Raw genomic sequence first — 27,175 nt, 5'->3', positions numbered from 1 at the left:
ACTGTCTGGGAGAACATTGGCCAGTGAGGTTGTGGACTCCCCATCCCTGGAAATCCTCAAGGCCAGGTTGGATGGGGCTTGGAGCAACACGGTCTGGGGGAAGGAAATGCCCAAATCTGTTCTGAGTAATTCAGCAGGGGCAAAACTAAACAGAAAAACTAGATGGGAAGCACTGCAGAACACACCCCAAGGTGGGTAAAGATCAATTACATACACCAGATTGCCTGAAAATATTCCAAATGCTCCTTCCTCTTTTATATGAGAAGGAAGGGAAGGAAGGGAAGGAAGGGAAGGAAGGGAAGGAAGGGAGGAAGGGAGGAAGGGAGGAAGGGAGGAAGGGAGGAAGGGAGGAAGGGAGGAAGGGAGGAAGGGAGGAAGGGAGGAAGGGAGGAAGGGAGGAAGGGAGGAAGGAAGGAAGGAAGGAAGGAAGGAAGGAAGGAAGGAAGGAAGGAAGGAAGGAAGGAAGGAAGGAAGGAAGGAAGGAAGGAAGGAAGGAAGGAAGGAAGGAAGGAAGGAAGGAAGGAAGGAAGGAAGGAAGGAAGGAAGGAAGGAAGGAAGGAAGGAAGGAAGGAAGGAAGGAAGGAAGGAAGGAAGGAAGGAAGGAAGGAAGGAAACACAAAACTTATCCCAGACTTAGTGAGACCAGCAGATCAGCAGGACCAGGACCAGGCTGGGTTTTAAAAGACATCCAACAAGTTCAAAGAAGGATAAAGGAGTTCTCACAGGCTCCTATCAACTTATAAGGGAAAAGACCAGATACTTAAGCTTAGCTTAGGGCTTAAATCCCATAAGATTCAACAACCTAAGGCAAAAAATTTCTGAGAGTTTCCACTTCTATCAAGGGGTGCAGAAAGAGTTGCCTGAATTTGCACCCTGTCCTAAGCATTAATTGACGGTGATTTCCCCAGGCCTTTGATCTTCATTGTATTTCATGATAGTATAAAAACTGCTGTTATCTGCTAAGTCCAGTTCCTAGGAACCATCCCCAACAGCTCATCATTTCCCCTCTGCCATCCTCTAGAGAGCTGAAAATACAGCACGGGGTTCAGAAAAGGAGCCAGGTCCAGCTCGAGCACTGCAAACACAGAAACCCTCATTCCCAGGGTGCAGGATGATGGGGTAACTCATGCTGAAAGGGACTCAGAGAGGAGATAACCCCACTCCTTTATCCAGCTCAAGGCCTGTCTCTTGCAGGACATTTTACAGGAATTTTTTTTCAGAAGGGAACGAGTTCACAGGAGCTTTCTCAAGACCTCTGCTGCCAATTCCACCACAGATCTCCCCAGACCCGTCGCTCCTCACTCACCTTTATCCAGCACGGGCCCAAAGATGGCCAAGCTGTCGTTGACAGTGGTGCAGTTCCACCTTCTCCCTCGAAACTGGTGCTGGCATTCCTGGATGCCAATCTTCACCCCTTCTGCCACGCTGGGCATGATCTCCACGTAGTTGCGGCAGAAGCGCAGCTGCTTGGGCACCAGCCCCGGGATGCTCCCGCACAGGATGGGCTGAGTCCCCAGGGAGGAGTACTGGTGACCAATGGCCAGGGACCTGGGCAACAAAAACAGGGGAAAAGAGATCTGTCAGGCTGGGTTTCACCTCTGTGCTTCTGGCTCAGAAGAATGGGGACAGGAAATCAATGTCTTTAGTTCCTCGGCATTCCTCCTCACCAGGAAATACCATTTTCATTGTTATTGATCCCTAAAACATCTCCTGAAGTTCCCTACAGGCCCAGCAAGGCAAAAAACTCTACTTTAAATACCTTCCTTCCCTTTTATTTATCGTCCCAAAGCCTTAATCCATCGCTGTGAAATATTTCCTTCCTTCCTTCCTTCCTTCCTTCCTTCCTTCCTTCCTTCCTTCCTTCCTTCCTTCCTTCCTTCCTTCCTTCCTTCCTTCCTTCCTTCCTTCCTTCCTTCCTTCCTTCCTTCCTTCCTTCCTTCCTTCCTTCCTTCCTTCCTTCCTTCCTTCCTTCCTTCCTTCCTTCCTTCCTTCCTTCCTTCCTTCCTTCCTTCCTTCCTTCCTTCCTTCCCTCCTTTCCTTTCCTTTCCAGCCAGGGGGTCAAACATGCATTTCTTTCTCCGAGACACACCTCTTACAAGATGTTTTATAGGAAATTTTGGCAGCTGAGTCAAAAGCACTTCTGGAGCTACCCAAAGGAATAACTCCAGCAGCTGAAACCATCAAGCTCTGAGTCTTTGGAAAGGCAGCACCAAGAATTTGGGAAGGGGAGCAGCATCATTCTTGTGGGGCTTTGGTTAAAGTGAGGGGAATGAAATTAAAGCCAAACCAAACCAACAACCAAAAACCAATCCCAATTAAACTTGAGTGCAAACTCTGTGCTCAGCCCAGTGGAAGTCTTGAAAGGAGTGTCCATGAACCTTTATGTTGGTGAAGCCTTGGAGACAAACAAGTCAGCTCTGCAGGGAGATCAGCAGATATGCAGCTAATTAGATAGATTTTTAAAGTGTTTTTTACTGGTGCTTCTAATAATAACCTTGATTACTAAAACTGAAGGGATTTTTAGAGTATAATTTCCTTTTCTTCTAATTAAATCTCTTGATTGTCTTTTCTGCCCTGAATTAATGACAAAGAGGAACCTGCCTGGGCAGTGTGTATTTCTGTTTACATTCATTTTTTTGCTGTGTGGTTTTCATTTGGGAACAGCCTGGTGTGTTTAAATTATCAACAGGGCTGTCAGGGAATAAAGCCTTCACTCTCTTTAGCTCTGACTTAAAAAATAACACAAGAATTCTATCGTTGCCAAAGTCCAGAAGAAAATTAGTTTGACTTTAGCAGTTCTCTAGGCTAGGATAAAAATTATTTTAAAATTGCTTTGTTTTAAGGAGAAGGGTCCTTGCAGCCAATTAACTCCTGTCCTGGAGGGGACCTGGTCTAGAGGGGCCACAAGTGAGAAGAAGGTGACATTCACATGGTCAGGAGCCACATCTCAAGGGCTTTGCCAACTCCAGATTAATCTTTACAAATCCATCCTTTCCAGGCAAATGAGGACATCCATTTCTGGATTCCAAATGGCTCCAGCTAGGAGTTTAGAACCTGGATAATCAGCTCAGCCAAGAACGTGGCCTCCGCTAAATGAACTTCAGATGGACAAGGTGGAAGGTGTGTGGGAAACCAAAGGATTTCCAGCTGATTTCCTGAACTTAGATGCCTCTCTCCACCTCGGCTGGACTTCTGGGAGATGATTAATCTCAACATTAAAGGATAATTAATCTGACCCCAAGGAGGGAGGCTGAGACAAACAGCATGAACTGCCCGCCAGCAGTGCCCCTTTTTAACATTGCATTAAAAGGGGGAAGGAGCTCCAAATTGTGCCCCTGTCACCCACCCTCCAACGCTTGCTGGGGTGTCTCCAGCTCACCCCAGGCTGCTTTTGCAATCAGAGAGCAGCAGACATTTCCATGCCCCTGCCCAGCTGAGGTGTGTGCTTGGGGCTGGGGTGAATCATGGCCTTGCCCCCACTGGCTGGGCTGGCCAGACTCAAACCCCCCTGGGTGGCTGGGGCATGTCTGCACGCTGGGAGTCTCCAGGTGAGTCACACCATGATCCCTGACAACCAGCAGGGATAATAAGTTCCTTGAAACTCTCCCACCCAGGAAAGTCCAGCCCTGGGTTGAAGGACACACAGAGACCTCAGCTGGAGGAAGGAGATGAGTTCCTGCAGGTGCCTGCAGGAACCCGCGGGAGACAAGTGAGGAAAGGACCCATTAAACTCATTTTCCTTATCTCAGTGGCTAGATATGGGGTTTTCTGAGCTTTAGATTCATTCAGGGTACACAGCTGGCAGAGAGCCATCTGTGAAATGGAGCCCATGCCAAGTGCACGTTTTTGTTTTGCTGTTAAATATTATACAAAGCACTGGACCAAAATTTCTGGGCTAAAGACACCTTCTGATACTTCAGGTTTCAGAGGACTTGTTGAGTGTTGCCTCTGTCGCCTTGTTGAGTTTTAGGGTGCCACATACCCAAATTTTAATTCTTTGAACTCTCACAAGACTGGGACTTAGGAGGTGTTCCCAGCTTTAGGACTGGGAGGTAAGTGGTCCTATCTCTGTAAACCATCTGGAGAGATGCCTTCATTGAAGTCTCCAGGTGAAAACATCAGTTTACTTGTTCCTACTCATCCTCCAGCCATTGATGACAGGGAGTCCAAAGTGTGGATGTTTTCTGGTGTCTGAGGTTAACTCTGGTGGGAAGATCTGTAGAGTTTGTTTCCACATCACCTGCAGCCACCAACATCCTTCCCAAAGCTTTCCAAAGTCCCTTACCCAGTTCCCAACAAAGATAAAGTATCCATGAGTTACCTCCAACCTGTTGCAGGCTCCATCCACAATGTTGTGAAACCAGATGGATTTTTCTGAGCTATATCAGTAGGACCCTGATGAAGTTTAGGATTCCAACCTCATAAACTTTAATCATTTGAACAGCCAAACTCAAGCCTGTCTCTGGGTTGGTTTTTTTTGGTGGTTACTCCAGTGGTAAAATGAAAATACCAGTCATAGGAAGAGGAGTTTATAGGTTGGTGCCCTCAACTATTCATTTCCGTGGCTGGGAAGATTTTCTAAGATTAAAAAAAACCCCAAAAACATATAGAAATACCTGTAATTGCTTTTTCACTCTGCTCCCTGCTCAGTACAGCAGGGAAACAGTCACACCTCACTTTGATCTGAGTTACAGTCTGGAAAGTTTAATCTGCAAAAGACAATCTCCAGCGAGAGCCTTGTTCTCAAGGTGTCATCAGGCCCTGAGACGGTGCAACACCAATTTGGCATTTCATGGGGCACCGTGGAGTCACTTAACTCTCAGCTGGAGCTGCAGGGTGGAATCTCAAAACATCTCCCCATGAGCAGTGGCTCTGCTGTTGAGCAGAGCTGAGCACCTTCCTCCTCCTCTTCCTCCTCCTCCTCCTGCTCCTGCTCTTGCTCCTGCTCCTGGCTCACTCGCAGCTCCTGGAGTGTGATAACATCTCCCCCAGCACCCTCTTTTGGTTTCTACTTTGCTTCCAGCTGTAAACACTTTCTCCCTCTCTAAAGTCAATTTATCTTTAGGAGAACCCAGTTCTTTCAGCTCCCTGTCATTATTATTGATCATCAGGTGGGAACCTCATGAACCTTCCAACCTTCTCCTCCACCCAGAAAAAAACCCAACAACAACCCAACAACCAAACCTTTAGAAAAGATTGGGAAAGTCTGTAAAGATCAGAATCTCATTTCAGTGTTGCTCAACTCTCTCGTAGCTCCCATCATTCATTTTTTTTTTTTTCTTGCTGTTTCCAATGATCAAACCTGGCATTTGCATTTTTCCACTCTCCTGGGCTCTCCTCCTAAACAATCTCCTTCATGTGGGCAATTTTGTGTTGAGAAATGGGCCGAGTGTCATCTACTGTGGTCTAACCTTCAAATTCCCTGAGCACCACAACTTCCAGGATGCACTGACCCCAACCTCTCCTTTTCCATGGAGAATTCCTGAAGCTCTCAATTTTACAAACACACTCGTGCCCAGAACAGGCTCTGCTCAAGTCTGAACCAAGGGAAAGGGTCAAAGAGTTGTTGCTTTCAAACCAACCAGGCTTTTCTTCCCATTAGCACAGGAGGAGCCATGAAAACACTGCTCTGTATGTCCACAGCCAAAGTTCTTAGCTTATCTTTAAGCCTTGCATGCCCTGAAGTGTTTAATTCAACCTCCAGTGAGCATTTTTCTTTGCCAACACACCTCGAGAGCTCTTCATTTCCTTTATCTCAATCTATCTGCTCCTTCAGCAGAGCCGTTGTAAATAAGTACCTGGCCACCTTCTTAATAAATTACATGTACCCTCCCTCTTGGAATGGACACCCCAGCCAGGTTAGGAGGGAGAAATATGCAGGAAATACCTGCTCAGAGGTTTTTTTTCAGAAAAAAGAGAGGGTTTCAGCTCTGGATGACCTCACTGCACAGCACCACTCTGCTGACTTTTCAAGGTCAGCACCTTCTCAGCATGTCAAAAGTCCTTGACACATCAGGAGCAGTGTGTGGAGACTCCTACAGCTGCCTCCTTCTCCCTGAATTCTCTAATTCCTGAGCTTTGTTTTGCTATTCATCCTGGAGGGGCTTTTTGAGAGCTTCTTCCAGGGATGTCCTTCTGGGGTCCCCAACACAGGGAAAATAACTTAATTTATCAATGCTGAACAGCAAGGGTGCAACTTGCCAAATGACCCCAGAGAAGACCCTGTGGGCACCTAAATCCCACCAAATATTACAAACTGAGCACCAGGAGTGACTTTGCTCCTCTTGTCCAGCTAGTCCTGCTGAAGAAGTCAAATCAAAGGATGTCTATCTACTCATACAGAGGGATTTATGTTCTCTTACAGATGCCTTCAGTGCTTCTCTCTTTGCAGGGAACCCCCTAACAGCAAGATGCCTCCTCCAAGTCCTTTCCTATAATCCATCCAGGTTTCCAGAGGTTCAGCTCAGCCCCTGTTCCTTCCTAACTCATTTTGGCTGCCTCTCTGAGGTGCCACATCCCTCAGAAGAACCTCAACCACGTGATGAAAAAGGGGACAAATTGTGTAAAGCGTTTTCTCTAAAAAGATGGATTTTCACAATACATCTGTGGCATTATGATCCTAAAATATTGAAATTGAGAAGATGGCTGGAGAAGAGTCCATAGGAAAGGCTGTGAGGAAAACCCCTCCAGGGCTGTCTCACATCTCCTGGAACCAGAGGGGCTCACAGAGAAGCAGGTGAGGAGTGGGCAGCCCCCACTCCACCCTACAACATCCCAAACAGACCCTCTCTCATCTCTCACCATAACCCTTCAAGTTGACCAGCATGAAATCCATGTATCTGAGGCTGCCTAAAACCACCTTTTTTATTTTTTTTTAATTTTATTTGAGAAATGAGCAGCTGGAAGGCTGTGAAGGATCCAAAAATGGGGGCTGCCATGCATGGCTAATGTCAAGAGGCTCCTGGGGCAGGGTCTGTAAGTCAATTCCCAAAATCCCTCACCACCACAAAGGGCTGCCACAAGACAGATGGAGTGTGGTGTCCATCTAACATGGACAACTGGAAGATGGCAAGGATATCCCAGAGGTCGAGACCAGGAATAGGAGATGGAATTTTTTCTGTGTCTTGTCCACCCTGGACACACAAATGTCCATGAGACACATGGGGAGGACATGGACCTGCTGGAGTGAGCCCAAAGAACAGCTGCAAAGTGGATTTGAGGGATGGAGCGTGGTTCCTACAAGGAAAGACTGAGAGAATTGTATTTGTTCAGCTTGGAAAAGAGAAAGCTTTCAGGGTGTCTTCACTGTGGCCTTCCTGGACCTGAAGGGACCCACAAGAAGGATGGAGAGAGAGAATTTATGAGCCTGGAATGGCAGGACAAGGGAGAATGGCTTCAAACTGCCAGAGGGCAGGGAGAGATGGGATATTGGGAAGGAATTGTGCCCTGTGAGGGTGCTGAGGCCCTGGCACAGGGTGCCCAGAGCAGCTGTGGCTGCCCCTGGATGCCTGGCAGTGCCCAAGGTCAGGCTGGATGGGGCTTGGAGCAGCCTGGGATGGTGGAAGGTGTCCCTGCCATGGCAGGAGCAGAATGGGATGATCTTTAAGGTCCCTTCCAACTCAGGCCATGCTATGGTTTTATGATTCTATGGTTTGAACCACCAGCCCAGAGGCCCAGTGGGTGGACAGGCAGGAAAACTTCTAATTCTACATTCACTGAATGGCTTTGTTTTTCACAGAAAATACCAATATTCCAGCAGAGGCTGTGATTTATTTCTCTTTTTTACTGTGCAAACAAAACCTAGAGAAATTTTAGAATGAAAAGAAGTAGAACTTGTCACACCCCGTTATTTTAAATGGAAAAGGAAATCATTCTGCTCACTATTGTCCCTCCTGCATCAAAGTGGTTTTATCCTGTGAGATTAAAACTATCCTAAACCCAAGCAACTACAAAATGTGGACAATAGCAACAATTTTAATTGTTGTTTTAGTTGAAAACTTGGAAACCACCTTAACACAGATCAGCAAAATGATAGGTTTGGCTCTCGAAGACATGAATCAAGTAACTGATTCTGATGAAAGATATTTTTTCAGTTTGGGGGTTATTTTTTTGTTTTGCATGGACCAGTAACAATCAAGCTTAGGCCTAGGCAGTTTAAATTACAGAAGTGTCATACTTTAATTCAGAAATTATTACTCTCTGCAACATTGATTGTGGTGGGGTCTTCAACATTTGGCTCTGGGCATCATGCTATCAAACCTAAGACATTTCAAAGGGGTTCACAAAAAGAAATCTAAACCTGTTAGACAGCACAAATTCTGTCCTTCCAGATTTTTTTTCCTCCAGCCTGGAAAAGAAAAAGTTTGTAACCTACTGGGTTAACTGTTCTTGCTGGATAATTCTTCATTCATCTCCAAGAACAGCACAAGGGCTATATTTAAATCCTTTTTTTTCTCCTCTAACCCTGAAAGTATGCCCATAATTGTGTGGCCGAGTCCAACCCTGCACACACACAGAGGTTTGGAGGTGCCTTTTCTCCCACAATGATTCCCTCACCCTTGCCCTGTATGAATAACAGCAGTGGTGATGGTGATGATGCAGCAGCACTGGGTTTCTGCTGCACCTTTCATCAGAGCATCTCCGAGCGTGGGACTCACCTCACCCCACTCTGACCATCTCAAAGTTTGGAACCTCGGCCAAGCTCGCTGTCTACCGGGATCCATGGAGCAACATCAGCATCTCCAGAGGGCAACTCAGCCCATCCTGAGAGAGATGCCTCAGATAGGGGGGCTGAATCACTGGAGATGCCCCGGAGGCAGCACTGGCTGTGCAAAAATGAGGAGCACAAACTGGACACCTTTTGTTGTTTTTTTCAAGCTGAAAGTAGGAATTGGGAATTTCACCCTTTTCTTTTTTTTTTTTGGCAGAATCTCAGAAATCCTTGGAGAGCTGGAAGAGGAGGCCAAGGAAAGTCCTTGCTATCTCTAACGCGGAGCACGACAGATTGTTTAGAGTGGTTTGAGGCTGGATTTGAAAAATAATAAGCTCAGTGGCAGCTTCAAGTAGGTGCTAAGAAAGCAAAATTCCCTGAGCTGAGGTTTGGCCAGGACAGCGAATTCCCACAGGAACTAAGGCACACCACAACACTCAGCACCTTCCACTCGGAGTGCAAGAGATGTTGCTTTGACTTTGTCTTCCCTTAGGATCTACAGAACAGAGGAGGAGAGAGAATACAAGTATTAACAACCCAGTTCCTTGGAAAAAGTCTTTGGAACTCTTTAATTACCCAAGGCAATTAACTCCTTTGCTACACATGTCATCTGAAAAACAACCCAGGCAGCAGAATAATGGCCCCTCAAACCACGTTTTCAAGCCTGGATCCAGGTTCCAGTGACCCTGGTGTTGCTTCCATTCCCCATCCTTCATCTGGGGCTGCTCCCTGGAGGTCTCCCCACTTCAGATCTGCCTCCATGCAGCTCCATTTACCTCCTAAAACGTGCCAGGATGGCAGTGCAGGGTTTTAGAGATGCATAAGCCTTAACATTTTAATCTGCCACCTACACTGCAGTTTATGAGCGCTGTAAATCTCGTGGTTATAATGAACTCATCTAATGATATTGCTGATGGATAAATTCACCTGGGACGAGGAACAACAGTTACTTGCAAATGAAAGGGGAGCAATTTAAAGTTTCATGTAAACACCTTTGCTGCCTTACTTCTGACTTCTCCCAGCCTAACCCCTCTCAGGGTTTCATGACAAATGGAAAGAATGCGTGTTTGTGAGGCAGCCACTGGCTGGCCTGGAAAAGAACCTGCCTCCTTCTCCCCAGCACAATGCTTATATAACTTGGGCACTGGAATGAAGTTTTAGGTGAAAATAGCTCTAATTTTCTGGGTCAGGTGTGCTAAATTAGGGGAATGGAGGGAAGGGATAAAGCAACATATTAGGCAATGAAAAATGCCTACACAATGCAAAGATATTTAGACTCCTACTCTGAATTTCAATAATAATTACGACTGTGGCTAGTCCTAATGCTCCCAGTTCCCCCCCTCCTCACCCCTAAAACCTCCCAACTTGAACCTTTTTTAAATGCTCAGCAATATAAAGTACATCTTGTGGTTTCAAACCTCTCATTAAGGCTCATCCCCCTGCGCTGAGGTCTGGCCTGGGCTATGTCAGTGCTAAATACCTTGGAGGACTGGGCTCAAAGACCTCAGATCCCTGCAAAGATTGGATTTGGACTTCTAAATTGCTTAAGTGCTTAAGTGCTTGGGGGAATTTTATCCTGAAACTTCTCTGCCAGTGAAGCCAATTTTGAAATGAGAACCACGGACGGAGAGCGCCGTCAGTTTGAGGTTTTGGGTAAGAACAGCAGGATTTTCACTGTCCACTGCTCTGGTAAAGCAAATTGCTCACATTTCTCACCCTTTCCTTGGAAACTCTCACTTCTCACCCTTTCCTTGGAGAAGGTGCTGTGAATATGCATTGGGTGAGCACACACAGACCCTCACACACACAGGGCTGCGAGTTCCTCCTCTGGCTTTCACTGACTCATCAGGCTCACCAAATGTGTGAACTCACGCTATAATGTTCTCCCAGAAAAATAACAAATTGATTTCATTTTTACAGGCTACAGCATGCTATATAATTGGAGACACTGCCTTGTCAACTCAGACCGGTCTGACCCGACCAGAGACATTGCTTACAGCTGTTTACGGAGCCATAAAGTTTCCTCCTCTTTGTTTTTCCTTCCTTTTGCACTCTCTCTCTTTTTTTTTTCTATTTTTTTTTTCCCCTCTAATGAATCCTACAACTACTTTTTGTTCTGGTCATAAAATACTCCTAAGGAAAATGCAGGAGATTTAGAGAAGCACTTCAGCCAGTGCCTCGTGTTAACACAGGGGCTTGTGCACATATTTAAAACCGAGCATGTGTTTAAGGACTTTTATTGCTCCCAGACAGTCAATAAGGAACTTGTCACACTGTTATGTGCTTTTTTTTCATGTAATTATCGATACCAAATTAGAAGTTTGGATTGGGCAACCTCAGGGATTGTTTCCTCTGCAGACCCACAGCACAGTTCCAGTTTCATCGGGAATTTTGCCATTTCTCATTGTCACTGGGTCCAAATCTGAAACATCTGAGGAAGGGCAAACTCCTACACTAGTTTATCAACTCTACTGAAACTGCCACCTAGGACTGGACACAGTTTTTTTACATGACAAAAAAACCCACCCTGAAATCTTCTGAGTTTGGCATATTTGCCAAGCACTCATAATAAGCTTAATTTTTCTGACCAATGTAAAAATAACAGTTTTTTAGAGGGTGGATTTGCAAGCAACTGTATTTTGTGTAAAAATCTTTTATGTTTATCTTAAAATACTCAGAACCTCAAAAGCTAAGTGAAATGTTTTGATTTTTTGGGAAAAAAAAGGATTTCTGATCACATACCTGATTCTGCTACCATGAAAAAGTTGCTTCACTTTGAACTAATGAACTGAAAAAAAAAAAAAATCCCAAACCCAAAAGGGCTTTTCATCTACTTGCACTATCCATCAAAATACCTTCTAAGTACTTGGCAATAAATTATGGTTGTGCTTCCTTTCATATCACTCATTCATCATGGAATCTGCTCCTCCTTTGGCCTGAAATGTCACAATTCTCCTCTCATTCAGAGCTTCTGAACGACTCAAGGACTGATCAAGAGGGAATCAGCTGTTCCAGAGTCACAAATAGACAAAAACACATCTTACACCTTCTCTGAGGACCATTTCTGTCCCAGAGGGAATAAGGGGAATATTTGTCTGGATCCTGGTCCTGCCATACGGGAAAGGAACATGAGAGCAGGTCAGGAAAGACAAACTTCCCTCCAGAAAGAGGTTTCAGATCTCTATTCCAGCTTTTAGAAAATGTGGAAAGCAGCAGAAGGCAGAGAGCTCCTTATCCTCTCCTTCCCTCTCTTTGGGAAAAGATGACCTGGGATTAGACAGTGAAAAATCCACATGGAGGAAGGACACAAACAACACCAGAGCCCAAAGAGAAAACAACTCTTATTTAGCACTAAAACAGCAACAAGACTGCCATGAAGCCAAAGCTCAAACTTTTTTTTCTGCTTATAAAATGATTTTTTTCCTCAAATGAAAGTGCAATTTCTGCTGCAACAGAATAACTGGATTTTTTTTCTTTTTTTTTTTTTTTTGCAAAGAAACTGCTTTGCATGGGAAAAAAATCCTCATGGCTCCTTGACATGTTTCAGCTAGATCTCAGTAAAATTAAAGAGGTACAGACTGATGAGTCGCTCAGAGGTACAGGAAAAGTGCCAGTGGATGTCCTGGCATTTGTATACACCTTGAGAGAGAGAAAAATTCTCTCTCAGAGATCATCTCTTACAACAGAAAGAATAACAACCACAATAAAACCTGGTGTAGGGAAAGAAGGGAAAGGTTTAAGTTGCTTTACAGCACTGACTTTTAGCACTGTCTGCAGATAGCTCCTGTTTACTGAAATGGATGTGCTGGATCTCCTTCAGCCCAAAATTCATTCTGCTGTGGAGGGAGCAGCCAGGGAGGTTTCAGCCATAAGGCAGCTTCATTTTCTTGGGGTGCTGAGTAAAATCCCTCCATTTGGCTACCCCTCAACAGTGACAAGGACCTAAAGTCAAGGTTTTATAATCTGTTTTGGAGAAAGGAAGCCATATATATATATATATATATTTATATACATTTAGACTGGGTGTTCAAAGGAGACCCTGGGATGGAATTCCCAGAGCAGCTGTGGCTGCCCCTGGATCCCTGGCAGTGCCCAAGGCCAGGCTGGATGGGGCTTGGAGCAGCCTGGGACAGTGGAAAGTGTCCCTGCCATGGCAGGGGTGCAATGGGATGAGTTTTAGTGTCCCTTCCAACCCAAACCATCCCATGATTTGATGACTCTCAAGCAAGAGACGACCCACTCTCCAAATCTCTTGGGTGAAAAAAGATGATTGATATGAAAGGTTCTTCCAGACCTGGTCTAAATTCCAAAAACTCAGCCAGAGCATTGGCGCCACCAATGCGTGCAGCACCAGAGAAAGGACCAAGCTTTCCCCTCCAGGCTCCTCTCCCTAAACCTGCTGGGGTCTGCTGCTCTCACACCAGGAGCTGGGGCTCAGAGAGTTTCTTCTCCAAGTGGTTTGGCAGATGTGATGCCCTGATGCCCCTCAGAGGAACAGAACTGTTCTCCAGGGTGGAAGCTTCTCAGCTGGTGAGGCAGAGCCTGGATGAAAAACATCTGGAAAGGGTCAGGCTGGTGAATGGCAAAGAAACTGGGGAAGGAGGAAGAATCATGAAACAGAAATACAGCAATGGCCTGGGTTGGAAGGGACCTTGAAGGGACCTTAAATCTACTTCCAGCCCCCTGCCATGGCAGGGACACCTTCCACCATCCCAGGCTGCTCCCAGCCCCATCCAGCCTGGCCTTGGGCACTGCCAGGGATCCAGGGGCAGCCACAGCTGCTCTGGGCACCCTGTGCCAGGGCCTCCCACCCTCACAGGGAAGAAATCCTTCTTAATATCTAATCCAGCCCTACTCTCTTTCAGTGTGCAGCCATTTCCCCTTCTCCTGCCACTGCAGCCCTTGTAAATAGTTTATTTCTGTCTTTCTTGTAGCTCCCTTCAGGTCCTGACCACAATTAGGTCACCCTGAACCCTTCTCTTGTCCAGGCTGAACCATCCCCATTGCAGGCAGGAGGGGAAAGATTTTGAACGAAGAAAGTGAGTCAGGAGTTGTCCTTGCAGCAGCATAAACTACCCCAAATCTCTGACTTGGGGGGATGGAACAAGATTTTGGGTGAAGAGCCAGGGACCCCTCAGTGCTGGGGGCACGGAGCCTCCGTGGAAGGATTTGGGAACCTCTCCAGTGGCAGCAGCAGCACCTGCACACCTGAGCAGCATCCCAGCCTTAATGATTTCTGTCTGAGAGTGGCTGGGGAGCTCAGACAGGCTGCCAGACCGTGATCAGCTCGTGGAGGGGTGATCACTGCTAGGCACAGATACCAGCTTTGACATGCAGCAAGGGAAGCAGCCAAGAATTTGGGAAAGCAATCCCAGCTTTCTGCTGCAAGCTCCTCTGCCAAGATCCCTGCTCTGTTTACTTTAGAAACCAGAGACAAGCCCTCCTCAGCATAATAATAATAATAATAATAAAGCTTCAAGGTCACTCAGCTTAGCAGATGGATTCCTTCCAGCTTGGATTTCTGTGCAGAACTGAAGCACTTGGTGGATCTGGGGGATTATGCAATGTCCATAACTGGGTTTCACAGGAGATCTGAACGGTGACAAAGCCACTCTGTGGGAAGGGAGCTCCACTGGAGACAAAGCAAAGCCATCCATGGATCTCATGTGGGGTCTGAGTGGCCACAGGCACCACTGCAGAAGCAGCTCTGTCTCACCAAAGAGCTGCTCACTCCCTGGTTTTCAGCTTTCCCATGCTCCCAGACCCTAAATACAGAACTAGAGAATCATGGAATGGATTGTGCATGAATGGTTTGTCTGGGGATTTCAAAGGTCACCCACTCCAACCCCCTGGTCATGATCAGGAATGTCTCCAACCAGATCAGGTTGCTCAGAGCCCCATCCAGCCTGACCATGGATGTTTGCAGGGATGGGACCCACCACCTCTCTGGGCAACGTGTGCCAGTGAAAATGCATCAGAATGTGGGAAAGTAGGGATCTAATGGAGATATTTTGACTGGCCAGAAATATTTAACTGAACAAACCACTCAAGATTTTAGCAACTTTTTTTTTTTCTTTCAATTAAATAATATAGGAATTTTGAACTGCCCATACTGCCTGGACAAGAGAAAGTTCAGTTTTAAAGGGACTTTACAGGAATAACATCCTAAATGGTGTGGAGGCTCCATAACTACTGTCTTAGAGCACAACTCTGGGGTTTATGACAATGCTGAACCAATTAATTAATGGAACTCAGTTCCACAGATTATCACCAAGGTTCAGAAGAACAGAAGGGGGTTTAGCAGCAATAGGAAGGGCTCAGTTGTTTTACACAAAGCAGGAACACCTGGAGGTTTCACAGCACAAAGACACCAGGGCTTTAAAGGTCTCTGAGCTCTTCACCTACAGGACATCACCCCATTTACTACCAACCAGGAGGGCAGAGAGGACACTTTCTTTGGAAAGGATTGCTCAGCTGCAGGGCTGAAAATGGCATTGGAAGCCAAGCCATGAGCATGAGATTGTGTTTACCCCTGATGCCACCATCAGATGTTCTCTGTTCCCTTCCCTTCCCGCGTGTACCCACACACGGACACACCTATTGACACATCCCCGGGTTTGGAGGCTTGGTTGAATATTTCTCTGCTCTGGTGCACCCAAGAATCCACCAGAAACATCGAGGGTGCCCTCAAGGAACTCTTTCTTACACCTCCTTTTCCTACAAACAGTGACTAATAACGTTTGGGAGTCAGAAGCTCAGGACAAGGCGGGTGAAATCTCCCAAAGCTGGTGAGATATCTCCGGACATGCCAGGGTCAGGTTGAGTGCACAGGGACATCTCCTGGGGGTCAAACCCGGCTCCCAAGTGCCACAGGTTTTCTGTAGGACCCGTGCAGTGGCTTCCAGCCCTGCCTGGGTGTCTCAGGTACCACTGGGAATCTACACCAGGATTGGGAGCCTTGATGGGGACCCTCAGCTGCTGTGGGTGGCCGCAACACAGAGCTGGGCCAGCCATCCCACATGTCCCAGGTGTCCAGCAGGAAGAACTGGCCACATTTAGGAGATAAGCAACTTGGCCTAGTCAAGATAGCAGTTTCAACTAGAAGTTAAGTCATGGAGTTAAGTCCAGTTTAGTGCTGGACTCCCCTGGCCATGAAAGTGTAATGCTACCTGTGCATCCCTGGCAGTGCCCAGAGCCAGGCTGGACAGGGCTTGGAGCAGCTTGGGGACAGTGGAAGGTGTCCCTGCCTACAACACGGGGTGGAATGGGATCATCTTTAAGGTCCCTTCCAACCCAAACCATTCCATGGTTCTGTGATTCCTCAGCTGTGAGTTACTGGCCGTGCAGGTGTCCAGCGGGATGAATCCCACCTCGACCTCAGGATTATTTAGTCAGGTGATGAACAAGCGGTTTGTGTTCGCCTGTACCAAACCCTCTGGCCAAAGGTCTGGCTCTGAGCTCCACAGAGACTTGCTGGGAGCAGAACAGGGGCTGCAGTGGGGTAGAAACCCCCTCCATGGGAATTATAGCAAATACAGGAGCAAAGCCCCGAGCCCAGCAGTTCCCACTGTAGACCAAGCCAGGGACATCCTCACCAGGACACAAAATTCTGGACTGAAGATTCAGCACTATTCCACTCATTGTCTCCTTGGGAGATGATTTTTCCTCAGCTGGAGCAGGGGATCTGGTGAGAGGCAGTCACAAAAGCTCAGGAATTCTGCTGAGTTCCCTTCCAACAACACTGTAATCTCATGGATTCATCAACGTGTATAATTACCAAGTCAGACCACCCATTAACTCATCTCCTCTACAGCACTGGCCTGAATCACCTCCTCCAGAAAGGTGCCCACTGTTGATCCAGAGATATCCAGAGGCAGGGAATCCAGCAGTTCCCCCAGGGATGTGCTGATCCATCCTCCCTGTGAGAGCTGCTGGAGCCACTCTCTTGTGGCAGTGGTGGCAAAGAGGTTTGTGCACAAGGACTGTGGCTTTCCACACATGGCACTTGCAGGTGCTAATTTTCACTCTGCTGAAATCACCGAGACCTGAATCCTGTCTAGAACAGGAAGCAAGAAGAGGAAGACAGCCAGCCCCCCATAATTTTTAACCTGGGCTTGGTTTACGCCCTTAAAAATAATAATTAGAGGCTTCCCCCTCTCCCTGCAAGAGATCATTTATTGCTTCTGCTGTAAAAACGAGTTTGCAGGTGAAAACATTGGCTCTCTGCTGGAGTGCTTGTGCTGGGCATTCACTGTGCTGATCTGATTTTCAGATCTCACCAAGTGGGTGGTGGGGAGGAGGGGAAGCTTTGGGGTTTTCAAGGAGGCTGCTGGGGGAGGATGGGGACCTGCCTGCCCTCCTGCTTTCCCCTCTCTCCTTTTCCTTTCTGAGCAGCAAACTGCTGCTGCTGCTGCTGTTATTGACACATATTTCAAACAAGCCCGTGCAAGGGACTCGAGACACATTACATTGCACATGGTGCCCCGGGCCACACATTCGCCTCCTTACACCGACAGCACGTTTTGCTTCATAAAGAATGTGCAGGCCTTCACCTGGAGCTATTTATCTGCTGTGCTCCAAAGAAAGGAGAGGGGGAGAAAGCCCCACATGCCCGCGTTGGCTGTTAACCCCAAGCTCCCAACCCTGTAAGTGGCCAAACATTGACCTCTCTGGCTGTGAGGTCCAGGCCACTGTCTGCTGGCGGACCTGGACAGATGCCTGCAGTCCATTCCCCAACTTTCTGGGCACCTGAATTTAGGAAAACCCATTTTTGCACCCTGACTGATCCAATCCCATAGCTCCCAGCACATGCTCCATCAGGGAACACAAGCAGAGCTCCCAGACTCCTGCATCACCCCACCCTGGAAGAGGAAGCCTATCTGGTGATTAAAAGTTGCTGATACACACCTCTTTCCAGGATCAGGGTAATCTTCCCTTGCTGTTAGCAACATTTTTTTCCCCCCTGCTTTCTCTAAATCTTTCCATCATTGTTATTACAACGATAACAACAATAATTATTACTATTATGCCTCGAACCTGACTCTGAGATTAGGGCTCCCATTGTGCTAAGAGCTCGGTGGAGAAGTGTCAGGGAGATGATTCCTGCTGTAAAAAAGCTCATTTTCTGCACTCAGGCAGGACATGAAGGGGTGAAAGAAAGAGAGAAGGGGCCAGGAATGAGGTAGGATGGGAGGCAGCAGTAAGGAGAAAGCGAAGAGCAGTGAGCAGAATAGCAGGAGTCAGCACTGGTGCATTGCCTAAGCAAACCCCACTCCTTGTCTGTGTCCACACATGTCAAATCTCGACAGGGAGAAGGGGAATGCTCCCTTCAGTTTCTCAGCTGCAGAAATGTGGATTCTATTATTTCTCTTTTTTTTTTTTTTTTTTTTTTTTGACACAGCAGCGGGAGAGCCTTCAGCAGCTGCTCACAGCCATTGTCTCTTCTCTGGTAGACCCCTGCTTCAAAAGTGCCAAATTCCCAGAATAAAAATCCCCTTCCTCTGTGGCAAAATCAGGGTGGAGAACTTTCCTCCACAAAAAAAAAAATCCCTTGCTCTGCTCTTACCTTGAACAGAAATACCTGCACTCCTGTCCTTTTGGGGGCTGGAAAGCTGCCAGGGATCCGGGGTAAGGAGTTGCTAACATCGTGCCATACTAATAATTCTTCATTTCACCCACCTTTTTTTCTGTCTCTTTAGATTAGATTTGAAGTGCTGCAGGGCAGGGACTGTCTCTTGCTATGTGCACACACGGTGCTCAGGACAAGGAACCTTTCCACTTTCCTTGGAACTGGCAACTGCTAAGGCATAATCATAAATAACAGGGAAGGTCTTGAAAGGCAGAATGACAACAGGGGGCTGGAAAGGGTCTGAAAAAGTTTTGAAAGCTTTTTTTTTTTGTTTGTTTGGTAAATGATTAAAAACAAAAGGTCATGTTTGCTGGTTCTAAGGAATCAGTGATTCTACTGGGACTGTGATCCAGGAGCACTGAATTACAGAGGGGGGTTAAAAGAAAAATCTGTCCAGGTAGAGCATGAGAAATTTAAGAAAAGTGAATGCAATTTCCTTAATCACCTTTGCTCTTACAAAAAAGCAAGAAAATAAATGTAGGTGAAATCCCATGGGGAGGTTTAAAACTCATCCATCAGCTCCCAGCACTGCTCATGAATGTCACTCACCCCAATCCTCTGTGCACAGGTGAGAAGAGTGGGAAATTGTGAATATAAATTAGGACAAAGAAAAGGCAGATAAGCGATAAGGAAAGCCCATAGTGGATAATCCATGGTCATCAGTGCTAAGAACATGAGGATGACCTATAAATAATTGTTAAATGTGTTGTTAGAGAACATACAGAGATATTCAAACACACATTTGTAGTCCCTAATAATGTATTAACCTCCTGTAGATAAACAAGGAGATAAAGAAGGAAGGGAATATTGGATATTTCTGGATAACTACTGTTAACATTTGTAATAAATCTCCAAGTGATGATGGAAAACAAGAGAATGCCAAATAGGTTAGGAATCCACTGTGTTGTTAAAGAGCAAATGGATAACTGTAAGTCTGTTATCTGGCCCAAAAGGGAATTGGATGATACAAGGCTGAACCCACAGAGGATGGAAAAATTGTCATATAATTAGTGGTGGTAACCACAGTTCTATGGAAAACTAATTTTGTGCAATTTTTAAATGAGATTGTTAAACAGAGGTGATAAAAGTGATGTCGGTACAGTATTTTTAGTCAGAATATAAAGAAAAAGAGGGAATACAGAATTCAAAATGGTGATATTTAGGATCAGCATAGTACAAAAGAAATACGTGGGGAGTTGACAACTCTCCAGTGTCACTCTGCTGAGCAATTGCCATCAAACAAAGCTGGTTTTAACTGGAACTCCATGAGATTGCCTCAGTGCTATTGAACCTTCTTACCAACAGCCCAAAAAACTCCACATCATCATCACTGAGAGAGCCTGAAGGATGTGGGAACATCAGAGGGGTGAGAGTGAAGGGCACAGGCAGGGCAGCAGCGCAAAGAGAGGGGTCAGGATGTCACCACCCAGTGCCACCTCCACGGCCCAGGTGCCAGGCCAGGCTTGTGGGGGTGACAGGAGCCACAGAAAATCCACAGAAGGATGTGGGGATTTGGGAACTGACCCCCAGGATGGGAATGCTGAGCACAGCAGTGCTGGAGAGGGAGCCCAAAGGAGGAGGGAATAACCCAGAACCCAGCACAGGGGAGGACTGATGCCTCAGGTTTGGCTTTTATATTTTCAGATTCTGTGCTGCTTTAGTGTGTGGGTCTGGGGTTCACATCAGGGCATGCTGAGCTCTGTGCACAGAGCAGGGAGACAAAACAATTCCTGCTCCAGCTGGGCACCAAGGACAAATGATCCAAATCTCAGCCCAAGAGCACAAACCCCGTGGGCTGGAGAGAGAAAAACAAGCAGGGTGGGACTGCAGGGGCTAAAGCTGGAATGGGACAATGAACTGCAAGATGCAAATGGAGCAGAACTGATCCCAGGGAGAGAGCCCGGGAGCGCTGGTGCATTTTGGGGCCATTTTGGTTCATCTTGGGTGCAGCCCTGGCTGGGCTCTTGTGCTGCCCAAGGTGCATCCATGGAAGAGATGCTTTTAACAATTCCCTAATTTATTCTTTAGCTCTGTCCAGCCTCTGCTCTGGGTCAGCCTGCACAAGGCATCAGGACAGGACCCAAACTGCCACATCCAGATGTACTGAAAAGCTGGGGAAATCCTAGAAAAGCAGAAGGATACCCAAATCTGAGAGAAATGACTGACCCATACCATCTGCTACATCAGCCTTCCCTTCACAGAGGAGGATACTGGACATGGGACTGAAGTCACACACAGAGATACTTTGAATATCACCAAACTTCTCTCAGGTGCTCAAAACCAGAATTTTAACCTGAATTATTCATTCCTTTCTTGATCTTTGACGTTACAGTGGTTTCCAATAAATTCCACTGAGGTTTAAGAGGTCTGAATGTGAGCCACAGGAATTTTAGGAAATGCCACCCAGGTCATCTCTTTGAATGCTCTAACTCAAACAGGGGTTGTTAGACCTGACAAAGGAGCCACCAGGTGTAGCCCTCATGGTCCTAATGGTCCTGAAGATACAGAGTCATACCGAGATTTCCTTGGAGGTTTCCCACCCAAGTAGTGACTCAAGCCCCTCATTGTTTTCGGGAAGGAATCTGACACGATCAGGCTGAGATGTTCCACGGCTCCAGGCCACAAAGTTCCCTATCACCGAGTGCTGTAAAATCCCCTGATCAGAGGAGCAATCCCCACCAGCCCTCAAAGGGCTGAGCACCACGTTCTGCCTTAGACAATGGGATGCAATATATCTACAACCATATAAATAGCGAGCTGGATGAGGCTTGGATAAGATCATGGCTTTACAATGCTGCCCCTCCTGCTTTTAACCCATCCCAGCGTCGGCTGAAACCGGGGATGTGGCAAGCCTCAAAGGGATTTATGCCTTGGAATTAGCAGCCTTCTCCAGCCTTACAGGAATAAGGATGTTGATTCTCAGCAGCAAATTGCTCCCACTCAGCACCGACTTTCCTCCTTGATCCTTTTAGCACCACCTTTTGTTGAGAGCATCTAATCACTTATCAGCAAGGGTCTTCAACTAAAAACCATTTGGGAACACCTCAGCTGTGGCCCTTTCATTCATTGTGCAGCAGCATCCTGCTCAACAAAGGCTTTGGCACCCAAGGCTTTCCTGTAAGTGAGACTGGACCCTGGGTCCCCAGTGTTGTGAAAGCACAGGGGAAGGGATTGCCTTTGCTGCAATTCCCATGCTGCTTGCTGTGACAGGACAGAAATGTCTCTTGGGTACCCAGAATTTGGTTGGCGCCAGAGCTCTGGGAACAGACTGCAAGGCGTGGGTTGTTTTTGGATGAATCATGTTTTTAATCATCAAACACTGCCAATCAGAACTGCAGCAGATTTTCCCCAGAATTTTTTTTTTTTTTGGTGTATGTGTGTGTGTTTTACCTTAAGAGTGATAATTTCAATTTCAGGGTCCCAATTCTGGATTAAGCACACATAGGAACCTCCTGAGCACCGAGTAACAAAAAATTCTCAGCCCTCTTGTTGGAGATGGAGAACCTTCAGCATTGACAGATTGGGTGGGTTATGAAACTGCCCCAACACTAGAGTGGAGATAATGATCATCCCAGTGTGCACATGGATCAATTCTATCAGTAAATTACCTTAATTAGAAGAGAAGGTGATGTGGTTATTAAGGTGTGAGCATGGGACTGTGGGCTGGGGGCATTTTGGTTTGCCTCAATTTCCTGCCTGTGAAGTGGGAATAATATCACCATCCCCATCCATGGAAACAGCCATTCCATTAGGGAATTAAGGACAAAGCTGTTGACACGTAGATGATGGATTATTAATGAATGAGCTGTATTTCAGTGGTGAACTGCTGATGGATCACTGGGTGGGTGTTCTTTAGAAGAGTTCCAGAGGTGCACATCCTGTCTCTGCCTATAACCAGGCATTTGTCAGTGGTTATGAAAACCTCACTTCCACTGTGGTAAGCCTATAAACACAATTTTGGGTGAGGGAGGCTTCACTTCTACTTCTATTTAGGAATCTCCCCACTTCATCAATAAATTTTATCCTTTTAATCTCTGGAACAACACCAAACGCTGTTGTTTTCTGCATTTCCACTCAAGTCTTGTCTGATCTGAGGTTTTTTTAAAGTTTTCAACCTTTCAACTCACTCTATGAAATAGGGCAGGTGGTGAGGGGCTGGAAATTTCCTTTTCCCCCCTCCTGGGTCAATTCCATTTGTTCCTGATTTACCCTGAGAGATGGATCAATGAGACACAAGCAAGAATGTAAGGACAGGATGTCCCACGTGCTTAAACATGTGGTTAAGTGTTTGGCTCAAGGAAAGTTTTCATAAGGATTAGATTTAATGCAAGGAAAATGAGTAATCCCACGCATGACCCAGGTTTCCCTGTGTTAGGTGCTTCACATTGGACCCTGCTCTGAAGAAATGGCTGCTCCAAGTGTTTTAAGATTTCCATCATTTAAAACCATGAAAATGTCCAAGAATTTTAATAAATAAATAAGTAAACCAGAACCAAAAGCAACTAAACCCCTCTCAGGTCAAACTTCCAATAAATCTGTGTTCAGCTCTGCTTTACCAAGTAAAATTATCCACTGAGAGATTTAATTAAAAACTTGTTTTTAATGAAAACTACTGTTTTCGTATCAGTTGCTAAATTGACAAAGATCTATAGGGATGCTTTAGCAGGAGCAGACAAAATTTGGCATGCAGGAGGGAGGCTTGATCCATAGCCTGATCCAAAATCTATTCCAGAGTAAGAAATTTCCAATAAAAAGACCTCCAGGAAGCCTCTGCCTCTCCAGCTGGATGGAGCTGACTCCAAGGGGAGCCCAAAACAATAAACTGAGATGGGAAATGAGAGCAGGGAGGTGACACAGATGTGTCTTTGCACAATGTGTATATTTAACGTATTTCCACCCATTCTTTCTATTTCTGCCACTTCTTAAATGATGGCCAACAGGAAAAATCCAGGAAAAAGCACAGGTAGGAACCCAGGGAAGACTCAGACAAAAATTGTCTAAAACTTGGTGCTCACAAAAGCCTTGAGCAGATTTGCCTTAAGAGAATCACACAAACTGACCCAGATCAGATCCCTCAGCCTCGTACTCCCTTTCAACTTCTGAATTCAGCCACTGTTGCATGTGGTTTGTACATCATTAGTAATGTACAAAGTAATTATTACTTTTATCAGCTCCCCTTTAAAACCACTTGGGAGCTTCTGTTTGTGGGGCTTTTTTAGGATAGGTGGAAAAAAACCAGTGGGGCAGCCAAGTCAAACCTATAATTTTGGATAATATCATTCTTCAGGTTGTTTTTTCTGCTATTTCTCCTCTTTTTCACAGAGACAGGTAAGGAATTGTGGTCAGGCTGTCCCCACCTGGAGCTCAGCTCCTGAAGATTGGAAATCAAAAAGCATTTTGCCAGTTCCCTTCATTGGAAGTGCATCACTTCAGTGAGCTTTGAGTGAAATCAGGATTTCCTGGAAAGAGCTGGCTGCAGAGGGCTTTGGATCGAGTAAATCAGGATTCTGGTCATGGTTTTACAGCCTGAGCCCTTTGCAGAGCTGCTGGCAGCTTTTGGGTACTCTGTGCAGATGAGATCAGCTTAGTGGGCAACCAAGACTGGGGATTTGATCCAAGTGAGGAGATAAGAATCCCAAAGGGCAGCTTTATGGCTTTGTTACTGATAAGGTGGCAGAGCAGGGACTAATCTAGATACCAGCATAATTGATAATAACCTTGGAGCTTCTCAGAGCTGTTTAATGACCCAGGAATCTGGGGAATGCTGGGGCATGGCAGAGCTCCTGCCATGTGCCTGACACAGCTCCCACCTGGGGCTGTGAGAGGAGGTATTGGGTCAATACTGAGCAAAAGGATTTCTTCAGCCCCAAATGTTGCATGCCTGAGATCTTAACTCCTCACAGACCCCCAATCCTGAGATACCACACCACCAAGGTGAAGAAAAACGTGCTTCTCCCTTGGATAATTCAGCACCTGGGAGACAATCCAAATCCACGGGGCCAGCTCCCATCCAGGAGCTGGGGAGCTGCGTGTCACACCTCAGCCTGGAATCAAACAGATTCCAGTAGCTATGGGAAAACATGCAAACAGTGGCTTCCAGCTGAGACAAGTTCAGCACGGCTCGGCCAACGGGGTGGAGGCTCCGTTTTTTGACTCACCTCATGGAGCTCCTCCTGCCCCAGGACCACGAGGGTCCCTGTGCAGTGAGCCACGAGGTCCAGCCAGGGCTGGGATGAGGAGTGGGGAGATCCCTGGGTGGGTTTGGTGCCCGTGCAGAGCCTGTTCCCTCCCATGGGTCTGCGTGCAGCCCTGCAGTCCAGGTGTGCTGTATCACCCCACCAGCTCCATCCTGGGCTGGGATGTGTCCCCTGGGGGTTCTGCTGGCCTGTCACCCCTCATTTCCCACTCAGGTGAGGGCTGTGTGCCCGTGCAGAGCCTGTTCCCTGCCATGGGTCTGCGTGCGGGTGCGAATGTCAGCATGGCAGCCCTGCGGTCCATGTGTGCTGTATCACCCCACCAACCCCATCCTGGGCTGGGATGTGTCCCCTTGGGGTTCTGCTGGCCTGTCACCCCTCATTTCCCACTCAGGTGAGGGGGAAAATCAGCAAGTTCAGCACAGCTTGGCCAACAGGGTGGAGGCTCCGTTTTTTGACTCACCTCATGGAGCTCCTCCCGCCCCAGGACCACGAGGGTCCCTGTGCAGTGAGCCACGAGGTCCAGCCAGGGCTGGGATGAGGAGTGGGGAGATCCCTGGGTGGGTTTGGCTGCCAGCTGGATGGGAAGGGTGAGATCCTCCTCCCGAGCTAGTCTCAGCTGGAAGGAGCTCAGCACAGACACAATTCATCCCTGCTCTGTCCTTTCTGCCCAAATCTCATCCCGAGGGGTTTTGGAGCAGCACAGGGCGTACCATGGCAAGGCTGCTGGAACCCAGGGACCTCTGTCAGCTCCCTGGGATGGCAGGTGGGGACAAACAGCACTCCTGGACTTTCAGAAAGCCAGCACTCAGGTCCTTAACAGCATTTAGTGTGTCCCTAAGGATACCAGCCCCACCTTGGCTGTGATGGCAAAACCCTTCCTCCTTCCTTCCAGCTGCATTCACACGGGGATCTGATGTAACCCCACAGCCAAGAGCACACTGGCATTCCATCACACTCATGGAGACCCCAAAAATTAGTTTGCAAGTTCCATATGCCCTTCTCCTACCAGTATCTGGCCAGGCCAATCAATAAACCCTGACTGTTTGCTACATTTATGTGCATTTTAGGCCATTTTCTGTGAGGAGCATCTTCTTAAACACCAGATCTTTGACTGAGGAACATGCTGGTTCCTTATCAGCAGGGTGCTAAAGAGAGAAGTAGCACAGTCCTTAAACAATGCTGATCCTGAGAGTCTTTGTACCTCTGTTGTGGGTACAGCCCTCTCACACTCTGTGATAATGGGGAGTTGAGAAATGACCACCTCACACACCGAGGGTGTGCCCAAAGGAGGGGAATATCTGTGTCCTACTCCTCTGAGCGGCACAAGATCAATTCTTCACCTCATCCCCACTCAGGAAAATCTAAAAGAGAGCACTGACCTGAGCTGAGGGGCTCTGACAAAGGATTCTCTGTTTCCATGCACTCAGGAGCTTCCCAAAAGCTCATTTGCAGCTCAGGTAGGACCCATCTCACCGAACATAAACCACCTAAAAATGTAATTACCTAAATGTAGCCTGACTATTCACCCACAGACCTGGTGAAAGGAAAGGTTCTCACAGGCAGCAACTCAATCACAACTCAGTTATGGCAACCTAAGTGAGAGAATTCCCATTTGTGGAGTCACAGAATGGTTTGGGTTGGAAGGCACAAGTTCCTGTGTCCAACCCCCTTGCCATGATCAGGGACATTTTCAAGCAGGTGGGGTTGTTCAGAGCCTGTCCAGCCTGACCCTGAATGCTCCCAGGGATGGGTTATCCACATCTCTGGGCAACCTGTGCCAGTGCCTCACCACTCCCATCATAAAAAATGCATTCCCTACATCTAATCTGAATCAATCCTTCCCTAGTTTAAAAACAATGAGCCTTGTCCTATCTCAGCTGCTCCTGCTAAAATGTTTGTGCCCATCCTTCTTGCTCTAAGGTCTCCTTCGACCTTCTCTTCTCCTGGCAGAGCAACCCCAGCCCTCTCAGCATCTCTGTGGCCTCCTCTGGCCCTGCTCCTGTGCTGAGGATTCCAGAGCTGGGTGCAGAATTCCAGGTGGGGGCTCCTGGGAGCAGAGAGGAAGCATCCCCTCCCTCACCTGTGGGGATGCAGCCCTGGATTTCCGGTCCCAGTGCACATGGACAGGGAATGTCCAGCCTCTCCCCCACCAGCACCCCCAAATTCAGCTCCCCTGAGCTGCTCTCAATCCCTTCATCCCCAGCCTGGATTGATCCCAGGGTTTTCCCAGGTTTTCTAGGAACTTGTCCTGGCCTTGTTGAATCTCTGGAGATTGTCCAGGTCCCTGTGGTGCCACCTGCACCACTCAGCTTGGTGTTATTAGCAAAGGGTTCCCTCAATGCCACTGATCCACGGCCCTGATAAAGGAATTACACAGCACTGGATACCACACAGACCCCTGGGGGATCCCAGTGGACACTGAGCCACTGACCACCACCCTCTGGATGTGACCATCCAACCCATCCCTGACACCAAGCAATCCTCCTGTCAAATCCACACCTCTCCAGTTTAGAGGGAAGGATGTGTGGGCACAGTGACTGATCAGGTTAGAAGATAAATTTCATAATTAACTTGAAGGCACTCAAACCTTGTCACAGCAAACTAATGCAGTCGGCGGGAAGTTATAATTGTACAGCTTGT

General features: G+C 47.1%; 1 protein-coding gene across 1 annotated transcript in view; it reads right to left on the bottom strand.

Moving 5' to 3' along the window:
* The window catches only part of WNT3A (Wnt family member 3A), a 98,069-nt gene that overhangs the window by 38,582 nt on the left and 32,312 nt on the right, over positions 1–27,175 (bottom strand). Inside the window, exon 2 of the mRNA XM_066553473.1 lies at positions 1,307–1,548. Coding sequence (XP_066409570.1) covers positions 1,307–1,548 — 242 coding nt within the window. The remainder of the gene's footprint in view (positions 1–1,306; positions 1,549–27,175) is intronic.

This window comes from Molothrus aeneus, chromosome 1 (assembly GCF_037042795.1).
Source record: "Molothrus aeneus isolate 106 chromosome 1, BPBGC_Maene_1.0, whole genome shotgun sequence".
In the NCBI taxonomy this organism is placed as follows: Eukaryota; Metazoa; Chordata; class Aves; order Passeriformes; family Icteridae; genus Molothrus; species Molothrus aeneus.
The sequence above is the reverse complement of the archived record's forward strand: the minus strand, read 5'-3'. Positions and strand labels throughout refer to the sequence as shown.